This window comes from Papaver somniferum, chromosome 2 (assembly GCF_003573695.1).
Source record: "Papaver somniferum cultivar HN1 chromosome 2, ASM357369v1, whole genome shotgun sequence".
In the NCBI taxonomy this organism is placed as follows: domain Eukaryota; kingdom Viridiplantae; phylum Streptophyta; class Magnoliopsida; order Ranunculales; family Papaveraceae; genus Papaver; species Papaver somniferum.
Window position 1 is genome coordinate 159,567,453 of NC_039359.1, and position 11,400 is coordinate 159,578,852.

Genomic DNA, 11,400 nt, shown 5'->3' on the forward strand with positions numbered 1-11,400 from the left:
TTCTTCCTTAATTATGTCAGCTCGGCCATCATCTGAGCGGAATGATTTGACCCTTGATTTGGTGTTCCTGCCCGCAATTGCTCATCAGCGGCTATGGTTTGTTCCTCATCCACGACCTGTATTACTGGTTCTGGTGGGCCTAACTGTGCACCTTGGGACCTCGACGGTTATTTTGAGGGTTGGCCTGCTATTAGAAGCGGTTTCTTGGCTGGAAAGGGTATGTTCTGTTCGTTGGTTAAGGGCATCCCATAGAGGGGTTGTTGTATTCCTGACTCTGCCACGACTTCCTGATGTTCCTGTAGTTGAGCATTGGTTACTATGGGAGCTCCAACTTTGGATCCACCATCTCTTGAAGCTCCTGCTTTGGCTGCCACGGCATTTACTGCGTTTGCTGCGATGATGTTGGCATTGATGGGGGCCATGCTTTCTGCATTATCCTGCGCCCTATCCGCTGCCTTTAGCTTTTCACCTCTCTGCTTACTCCTAGTTACCACTGGGATTGTCCTTGGCATCTCTTTTGAAGGAGCTTTAGCCTTCCCGACATCTTTGCTTTTCTCTATCTTTTAATATTTTCCTGAAAGAGAGAGAAAAATCACGAAGACAATGAGCCCCACGTGATATCTATTAGCGTTTCGAGTCCTCAAAGGTGTGAAATCTTGAAAATAGTTAGGCCGTCCATCTGTGTAGATGACCGCAGATCTGTTCGAAGTTTTGATTTTCAAAGACCTAAAAACTTAGAAAATGCATGAAGAATCGGATCTACTTAGATAAACGCGGATCTGTTCATAATTTTGATTTTCAAAGACGTGAAAACTTAGAAAATGAATGAAGAATCAGATCTACTTAGATAAACGCAGATCTATTCATAATTTTGATTTTCAAAGACGTGAAAACTTAGAAAATGCATGAAGAATCAGATCTACTTTGATAAACGCAGATCTGTTCATAATTTTGATTTTCAAAAACGTGAAAACTTAGAAAATGCATGAAGAATCAGATCTACTTAGATAAACGCGGATCTGTTCATAATTTTGATTTTCAAAGACGTGAAAACTTAGAAAATGCATGAAGAATCAGATCTACTTAGATAAACGCGGATCTGTTCATAATTTTGATTTTCAAAGACGTGAAAACTTAGAAAATGCATGAAGAATCAGATCTTCTTAGATAAACGCGGATCTGTTCATAATTTTGATTTTCAAAAATGTGAAAACTTAGAAAATGCATGAAGAATCAGATCTACTTAGATAAACGCGGATTAGTTCATAATTTTGATTTTCAAAGATGTGAAAACTTAGAAAATGCATGAAGAATCAGATCTACTTAGATAAACGCGGATCTGTTAAAAATTTGGTTTTTGAAATTGTGAACGGAAAAAACCGTAGTGTTCCATACATCGTTATTTTCAGAAAACGAAGCCTGAAACAAGTCATAGGAGAAGATAAATCTTTTACCGGGATGAAAATCCCTGTTTCTAGCGCCACATTGTGAACACAAAAATCTGGTGTCATCTGAGTATTCACAAATAATGCGCGCAGACTCATGACATTATAGTAAATAAGCTTCCTGAGGGGAATGGATATGTTATGTCGAATCCTTGACTCAGAGTTCTAATACTCTTCCTCGTCTCATCAACTACGATCATTTTTCTTGGCTCATACAATAAGATAAATAGTGGATGAAACATAAAATGTACGAACATGATATACCATAAGTATCGAATTGAACATATAAAGTGTAAATGCATGAATATAGATGAAACGATTAACTTATATGATTCATCACTCAGATCTCTGTCTACGGGTTTGGGTTTTTCATTACATGTATGAAGGTTACAGAAATAGTCGAATGACTTTGAGACCAGTATGAGTCTGCGTAGCAGGAGGAACTTCACTTACACTTTCTCTATCTCTCTGCCTCTCTCCTATTCTCCTCTCAATGTTTTTCGGCCTCCCTCTTCACTTGGGAGAGAGGGGTATTTATAGGGAGGTTACGTAGGGTCCACTTCTGAAGCCCATTATAACCTTATCCTCTTGTGTTTTGTGCCACTCACGCAGAAGTCTTCGTGTTCTCGGCTGCATCTGCGTGTTCTGTCTGGATATGCAGTATTATCTGCGCTTCCTCCACAAGCTGACTGACACGTATGCTGTTTGAGGGTGTTTAATGCGGGTAGTTGAGATGTCTGTCCGCGGTAGACAGCTGTCCTCTGCCCTTGTCTTGTCTGCGTCAGTCTGGCTATCCCCAACCGTAGATCTTAGATCTTTCTAGGGATAGGATAAATGACTCTTGACTGTCCACGCGTGATATCATATCTTGATTTCCTTAGCCGCATATCTTCCACGTGTGTCTTTGTGGACGCGTGGCGAAAAATGAAATGTGTATCTACACCTCTATTAACCTCCGTACTGGTTCGTCTACGAAGGATTTGAACAACAATAATTTTTTATTTCTAGTCGTCCAGTTCTGGCCCACTGGGATTGTTATAATGTTCTTGTTTCCCAACACGATGATGATGATAATACAAGCATGGCTGCATGAATGATGTTTCTATAAGCGTAAGACTAATTAGCTTTTAAAGAACACATGATAAAAAAATTCCGTAGCAAGGATGGAAAATTATCATCATGACGATAATGGAGGTATAAGATACTGTTTTTTTTTTTTTTTTTTTTTGAATTATTGATAGCAAAACGTGTAGCTATATTTGAATAAGGCATACTCCTAGCATTTCTTATATCGAATGATATGATAAATCCTAAGAAATAAGTAATAAATTTAAGCATAATGGTGTTCTATATAACACGAACTCTAATCTAAGATCAATTTTATTTTAATGTTTTTTTGAAGGATGAGGGATTAATGGAGAATAAAACTAATAAGAATGGTGATAGTTATAGTAAAATTAATTTGACCTTCCCAGGTGGTGAATAGGAAAAAATAGAATTACTATACAATTTGTAATGAGGGTGGCAAATAGGAAAACTATGGGTGGCAAATAGGTGAACATAAAATGAATTCCCCTTTCTCATGTGCCTCTATATTCCCTCTCAGTCTCAGATAAAACCCCTAACCCTATAAATCTCCGAAAATTCCCCAAAATTCCACCGGAGATTTAGATCACCCGTAACAATGGTGTTAGGTTAATTAAGCGGGCTCTTCAAAAGATGAACAATGAAACTGTAATAGATGAGAAAGCATTGAATGATTGTCTCGATGAAATCACTCGTGCTTTACTAAAAGCTGATGTGCATTTCGATCTTGTCAAAAATCTGAAAATTAATATCAAAAAGATTGTTAATCTTGATGATTTAGCTGCTGGTCATAATAAGCGCAGAATCATCCAACAGGTACATAATTGAAATTGACCTAAAATGATCAAAATTAGGAGGAAATTAAAATTAAGAGTTTTTGTTTTATGTTTTAGCTCTTTTTGTTGATTACAATATGAACAATAGAAGATAGCTAGAGACAATGTTAGGATATCATTTATATGTTTCTGACTGAGTATTCTGATAAAGCTTGTGTTATCCTGCAACATTTGCTATGTTATTATAGTTAAGGTTCTCATCTAACAGGTACATAATAGAAATTGACCTAAACCCACAAAATTAGAGAGGAATTAAAGAGTTCTTGTTTTATGCTTACTGTTTGATTGGAGAAAAAATTGACCTAAATAAGCTATGTGTCGTCCTGTAACTTTTTGCTATGGTTTGCGGTAATAAGAGGTTCTCTCCTTGTCGGGCAATATTCAATGAGCTATGTAAAATGTTGGATACTGGGAAGCCTTCTTTCATGCTGAAAAAGCGGAAAACAAGTGTTATAATGTTTGTTGGTTTGCAAGGTAGGGTATCGTTATCCTTTTCTCACTCCCTAGTGTTTTCGCATTATTGGACTAGTGGATGTAGATTCTGTTTCTGATGGTTTTCACTATGACATTTTTTTTTCTTCCGACAATGGAGGTTCTGGAAAGACAACGAGCTGTACAAAATACGCGCATTATCATCAAAAGAAAGGTTTCAAACCGGCACTAGTTTGTGCAGATACATTTAGAGCTGGTGCTTTTGATCAGTTGAAGCAAAATGCAACCAAAGCTAAGATCCCGTTCTATGGAAGGTTATACATTTGGATCCTAATCTTGTCCATTTCGCCAACATTATACTCCCTCCGTTTCTGGAAACGAGATACTTTTACGTTTCCTAAAACGAAGAAGTGATAGTATCTCTTTTCCAGAAACGTAGGTAGTATTTATTATGGCTCAAGTCAGGTACCGTGTTAGATGGAGTGGGTTACAGTCATCCCTCTGCTTGCATAGTGCCAATTCTTAGTAGCAGTAGCCAGTGAAGTAGCTTACAATTTGGTGAATTGTCCACTTGCATAATTTCATGAGGTGTTGGTATTATGTCTTACATAGTGCCACCTCCTTTTCGAAATCTCTGGATTTCATTACCAATGGGACATATCTTTGCTTATTCTTTGCTAATTGTGATATGAGAAGTTTTTTAGAAACAACCAATTGCAAACTCGTTTCTTTTTTCTGTTTGAAAATTCTATTCCATTAACTCCTTAATTTTATGTCACTTTCTCATCAACGTAGTGATTTGCTTTATTGTCAACAGCTATATGGAATCAGATCCTGTAAAAATTGCAGCAGAAGGGGTAGAGAGGTTCAAGAAGGAAAACTGTGATCTTATTATTGTAGATACAAGTGGTCGCCATCAGCAGGAAGCTTCTCTATTTGAAGAAATGCGTCAGCTGGCTGAATCAACGGTAATTTATATTTACTGTTATTGTCATCTCTTGTTTTATTTGTCTACTAGGTAAGTGATTTCCAACTGTCTTTTTTAATAATCCAGAAACCAGATCTTGTTATTTTCGTTATGGATAGTAGTATTGGTCAAGCTGCTTTCAGTCAAGCTCAAGCCTTCAATCGAAGTATTTCAGTTGGTGCTATTATCGTTACAAAAACTGAGGGTGCAGCAAAGGAGGTGGTGCGCTTAGTGCGTAAGTGCCACTATATAGCTGTATCTCATTTTAGTCTTTACTGCCTTTACTTCTCGAATCAGAGTAACCCTTCTTTATACAAGAATCGGATCATTTTTGTTATAAGAAAATGTAAGCTTCATATGATTTTGAGGCTTATATTATCTAAAAGAACATTGATACATAAAGTATTGCTTAGGGGAATTACTAGGAATTAGTAATGAATTTAGGGAGCCCTATTGTAAGAGGTGTACGTGTTAGGCACCTGGACTAGCATGTCAGCTGGAGTTCTTCCACTTCCATTATCAAGATCTGAATTCAGTTTTCCTTGTTTGGCAGAGTTGTAGCCACAAAGAGTCCTGTCATATTCCTTGGGACTGGAGAGCATATGTATGACTTTGAAGTTTTCAATGTTAAGCCCTTTGTCAGCCGTCTATTAGGTATCATTAACACTTTGTTTTCGTGATACACTTTCATGTTTGATATAGTTCGTCGTTGAAAAAGTCTTTTCATGTATTGAACTTTCATTTTCTATAGGTATTGGTGACTGGTCTGGCTTTATGGAAAAAATCCAAGATGCTGTCCCTATGGATCAACTATCCGAGCTTCTCCAAAAATTATCTGAAGGAAAATTTTCACTGAGGATTATGTATCAGCTGTACGAGAACCTACTCAATGTGGGTCCCATTAGCCAGGTCTGAGATTTTGTTTCTCTCCTGTATCATATTTGACTTTGGCTTCACTTTACTTGTTTTCCTTCATATGGAGGCATGTGATGTACCTCTAAAATTACTGTGATCTTATTGTGGCTTGTTAGATTTTCGCTATGCTTCCGGTAAATAGTGCAGAATTAAAGCCTAAGGGTGATGAGAAGGAAAGTTGGTTCAAAATTAAACGCTACATGACTATGATGGATTCGATGACAAATGAAGGTACCTCCTTTTGTATAACACTGTTACTTTTTAGTAGTTTATATTTCGGATATGCTGCCTGGAGTGTTTCATAGGGCAATTGTGAATCTTGAAGTGCATGTGCATGACTTTGTTTACTTCAGAGGTGAGAATGCTTGCATGTATCTTGACACGCTTGTGACATCTTACATCAGAGTTGGACAGTACCGACCCAAAATTTATGAATGAGTCTCGGGTCGTGAGGGTAGCAAGGGGTTCAGGTCGTCAGCTCAGAGATGTGATGGAGATGTTGGAAGAATACAAACGACAAGCAAAGGTCTGGGGCAAGATGAAAGGATTCCTCAAAATACCCAAGAAGGGTGAAAAGAGTGCATTGTCCCGCAACATGAATCCACAACAAATGAGTAAAGTTCTTCCTCCACAGATGCTGAAGCAATTTGGTATTCTCTTATCCATTTTCTTCTCTGAAGTATTTATAGTCTTGTGGGGGCACTGCATCCCTCTTGGCCTAAACAGTTGTGAGAGTTCCCAATGTAATTTGAGCACCGAGGGTAACTGGTTCCCTTTGTTGTTATTATGCTTCCTTTCTAACCTAGTGAAGCACATTATTTTAAGACCTTTAACGTATGATCTCTCAACATGAGTTCCCTATAACTATAACACCTTTTTTGCTGAATCGAACACTTAATCCACATTACTAATCATTTGGAAAACTTATGTAGGTGGCATGGGTGGTCTGCAAAAAATCATGAAGCAAATGGGTTCATCGGAAGACATGATGGGTATGCTTGGAAACATGGGAGGAATGGACCAATAGTTCAACATCCACAACTTCTCCTTAACTCTGTTATATTCTATAAACACACAGACATAGATGGGGGTCTTTTCGAGACCACCAGTTAGGGGCACGAATTAGTGGTATAGTAATTCTGAAACACCAAGTTAGAAAACATGATCTTTACAGTACGTTTTCACTTCTTTCAGTTCAGTTGTGGAGTTCTTTTGTATGCTCATCCACTACTGTCTTATAGTTAACTCTTCTTTTCCTCATTTTCCTGAGGTTAATTTGTAAATATCCTACTTTCTTTCCCAAGTTTCTTCTTCTTTACTGGTATTTTGAGTACTTGATGCATCATATTTCAACTAACTAAGCCTTTATTCGAATTTGTGCAGCACCAAGACAACTAAAAGTAAAACATAACAGATATAGTGTTGCATCCACAACCCTCAATTACAAAGTGTTTGCTCATTTTGTTTCTCTTCATTTCGACCATCTTTTTTTCCTTTTGTGTGCTCAAATAATTTTAGCTTTTCCCATTGTCCAAGCGTTGAGATCTGAGATTCTGATACTTTGAGTTCCATTATTGAAAGCATAAAGATGAGTTTCATTATCAATTGCCATCTTTGGGTACACTCTTGCACTTATGCAAACTTTTCCTTCTCCACCAAAGCTTTCCACAACCGAGTGATCTATCTGCAACCCACAAACACATTCATATTGTAGTGTTGTCAAAAGTCTCAAATACAACGGGAATGATACAAAAAGTAGATTTACAAAAGCATAATTGATCCCCTTACATATGAGCTTATTGTAGAAAGCCAACAAAGAAAACACTATCACAATGAAGAAAACCAACCAAGCGTATAGTGGAGGATATTCTCAAAGTAGAAAAAGGGATGACATACCAAGCTCCTTAGTGAAAGCTTCTCATGGAGAGGATTCACATCAAGAAAAGCTCCATATGTAGTTTTGTCTAGTTCCGGGCTTTCGCTTAAAGAAGACCTGTTTTATTGCATTTTAAAAGGCATTTCAGTATATATAGGTGCAGATATAATGTAAAATGAAGATAATGCAAGAACTCTAACCTGCTCTGATCACTGCACATGAGAACCACAAATCTTTTTGGAGCTTTGAATACCCTGAAGAAGATAGCTGTTTGCTCTTCTAAGTTTTTTGATGCCAAAACTAAGAAACCAAATGGTCCAAAGCTACCTTTGACTGATGCTCCCTTTTTACTACAAAGTAGTTGTGGATTAACCCATCTTGGGTCCATGATTTCAGCCTTCTCTAACGCTTTTAGATCAAATGATACCTCTACATCCACCTTTTAGAAAAATAATGTACATTTATTAGGTGGACTTCGTCGATAAGGATTCTTGAAACAGAAATGCTACAAATGTAGAAACTTGGCAATTAAGAGAAAACTATGAATACTGTTAAAATTGATAGTTCCATGGAATTAGCTGCAATCATACTCAGCCTAGTTTTGGACTTGTAATGGGACGGAAGGAACGATTTATCAAAAGCATAGGTAGATAATAAATAAAGAACTTACTTGAGAGGCTGTTACACCAGAAACTTCAAGTACCGAACCCATTTTAAGCTCTTTATTACCAAGAGTAACATGCTCTTTACGCAGCTTTTCAATTTCCATAACTGGCCATTGCACCAGCTGCTTTTCAGATTTATCGAGCCAAAGACTCCGAGGAATTGCCTAGGAAATTAACCATCAAGAATTAGAAAGAAAATTATATAGTCCATATTCAAGAATAGATGCATTACTTGTTTAAATGGTGCTTACCTGAATTCCAGCCCATCCTTTCTTGACATCATCTCCACGAGCGTCAGATTCGTTGATCCAACCCCACAAAATCCTTCTATTCTTTTCACTATCGAAAAATGTTTTAGAAGCATAAAATTTCCCATAATCATATCTTAGTCCTGCATCACCTTCAACAGATCCATGGTCAGGAATGTACTTGTCCTTGTCATGCAAATACTTCCCGACCGTGTAATAGTCATGTTTCGTGTCATCTAAACTGAGTTTAAGTACATGTTTCACTGTAGAACTTATCACAGAAGTGTCGACACCATTTTTACTACTGTTAAGGTAAACAGGGAAGAAATCCGGACACTCCCACATTCCATTTTTAGTCGCTGAATGAAGCGGATGCTGAGATTTAGTCCAATGAATGAAATCTTTGCTCCTATATAGAATTGCCAGTCCTCGGTGCCCATTTCTTTTGCTTCCAACAAGCATTCTCCATCTCCCATCATGGCCTTTCCAAGCAGTTGTAGGATCTCTGAATTCACTTGCATTGATTCCATTAACGGGTGTTGGCACCAGTAGAGGATTTTGAGGTATTTTCACCCATTCTGTCAGAAAAATGTCAGATAGATTTTTGGGTACCGCTAAATTCTGCACTTGACGATTTTGGTGGTCTTTTCCGGTGTAAAGAATCACTGGTTTTTCTCCGGGAAGAATTGTAACGGAACCAGACCAACACCCGTTTATATCATATGGTTCTGATGGGTACATGGCGTAAGCATGGTGCATCCAATTTACAAGATCTGTCGATGTAGCATGAGCCCACACTATATCACCCCAAACTGCTTTTGTTGGATTATATTGGTAGAAGAAATGGTAAATTCCCTTGTAAATCATCGGACCTGCAACAGTGCCGAACATCAAAATAAAGAAAACAATGAAAAGATAACCGCGTACTCAGAATATATATAACTGAAGATAGAAATGAAACTCACCATTCGGATCTGCAATTCCGGGTACAACACAAATTTTCAGTTCCATTAGTGGAAGATTATGCAAAAACAAAACAAAAGAAATATGAGAGTAAGAAAAAGAGAGCAGGCAACAACAGCATCAAAGATGGGGGTTGAGAATACGGTTACCGTTTATCCAATTCTTTGTTGGTTGGAAGTGAAAACCAGTTTTATGAGGCTGATTTTCAGTAAAAGTAGGAGTAGCAGTAGAGAGAAGTTCATACTCGGAATCGGTGTAATAAACTTGGTGTGAAGATTCAACTTGAAAACCATAGTGAAGCAAAAGAAAACAGAAACCAATGAAGCAATGAATTCTAGATATCACAGCCATGAGTAGTATTGCTTGTTGTTGTGGAAATGAGAAGAACCAAAAATGGGTATTTATGGGGAGGGCCAACTTGTTTAGTTTTGTCTATGCCAAGGCAACACCATTAAGTGGCGAAAAAAAGTGTGTTCAGAACACTGTATTTACAACACAAAAAAATGATACCCTGAAAAGTTGAAATGGACCATTCACCATTGGGTGGTACAGTTACTCGTCCTTGTTGAATGTGACAATTATTATATCATTTCTTCAATGGGATTAGTCGACCTTTGATTTTAAAAGGAGTGGCGCTACAATTTCAAAAAAGGGCTTGCAGCGTAGTTTATTGCTCGCTTATCTATTATATAAATAATTATTTGATTTTTTGAAATAAAATTTAAGATTAAAAAAAAAAAACAAGAAAAAGAAAAAGAAAAAAAGAAGGCGTAGTGCTAAATAATCGAGGACATTCAAAATATAGATTAAGCCTAACTTACAAAAAAATCTATCACAAGGGTATGATAAATTTCAAAAAACAAATACTTCGTGCAATAATTTCCACCCAATTTTCAAGTGCCATGTAAGATATAACCCTTGGAAAGTCGGTCTTTGGCTAGCGTACATATAGATCAAAAATGAGTAACACAATGGAAATAATCTCAACTTTCTGATTGTTGGCCACGGCAAATCAGGTTTCAAAGTGAGATTTTATTAACGACTTTCGAACTCAGGTAACTGGTACCTCGCGGTACTACAATAACATGGGCAAGTGATACATAATTTTTTCAACAAACTTATGAGAAATCTTTTTCTTTCCACATTTCTTTGTTGATGCTGAAGTAGTCTCTAGAACTTCAACATCAATCATCCCCAGTAATATACCTAAACGGTAGCATCATCTAATTGTGTCGACAGAGCTTGAGGCCAGCGTTTGCATCAAGATTTTGGTGGTACAATCATAATATTAAAAGGCTGCAGCAACCTCACATTAAGTTCTTAACCCATCATAAATGGTAAAACATTTAATGGACCCATTTGGGGTTTTTAGAGGTCGGTACTAAAAATCTTCATCACACTTTAAATGGTAATTTGGGTAACAGTTCCTGGTCTTTCAAATGGTAATTTGTATAGGAAAAGTAAGATTTTTCTTGATGAGAGTGTAGGGGCTACCTGAGATATTTAACGACATATTTAGATTTGATACAACAGCTATATTAAATGAAAAGATGTCTTTAAAGGTGTTCATTTTCACTGTTACTAAACAGTAGACAAGAAAATTAATTACTCAAAATAATACTGCATCTCAGTCGAACGGACAACGCAACACTGAAAAGCTCAATTCAACTACCACGCCCAACAGAGCCACTCATTCTTCAGGTGCCTGATCACATAAGGTAGATCTGAATCAGATCCCAATTCATAGTCAAATCACATTTTCTCTTGGCATAACCCTACCAGTTGATTAATTATTCTCTTAAATTTTGACAACAAAATGAAGTAGATTCACCCCCTATTTATAGCTACTTTTATTCTCTGCCCTACTTCATAACAAAATAAGGTAGACCATGTCTACAGTCTTCAAAATGGTCTGTAGAAGGCTAGTATAAGTCGACTCATAGCCGACCTTAGTTACGTGAGTTTAA

At 37.2% G+C, this 11,400-nt stretch overlaps 1 protein-coding gene and 1 pseudogene across 1 annotated transcript; one reads left to right on the forward strand and one right to left on the reverse strand.

The window, feature by feature from the left end:
• The first annotated feature begins 3,082 nt into the window (after positions 1-3,082).
• On the forward strand, positions 3,083-6,984 carry LOC113349571 (annotated as a pseudogene).
• A 44-nt stretch (positions 6,985-7,028) lies between these two features.
• LOC113349570 (beta-fructofuranosidase, insoluble isoenzyme CWINV1-like) lies at positions 7,029-9,876 on the reverse strand. The gene is made up of 7 exons (XM_026593548.1): positions 9,583-9,876; positions 9,436-9,444; positions 8,474-9,342; positions 8,228-8,386; positions 7,758-7,996; positions 7,578-7,674; positions 7,029-7,365 (listed from the first exon to the last, which is right to left on the reverse strand). Exons 1-7 carry the CDS (start codon positions 9,782-9,784, stop codon positions 7,186-7,188), a joined length of 1,755 nt encoding a protein of 584 aa, XP_026449333.1. The 5' UTR covers positions 9,785-9,876; the 3' UTR covers positions 7,029-7,185.
• Between the last annotated feature and the right edge of the window lie 1,524 nt (positions 9,877-11,400).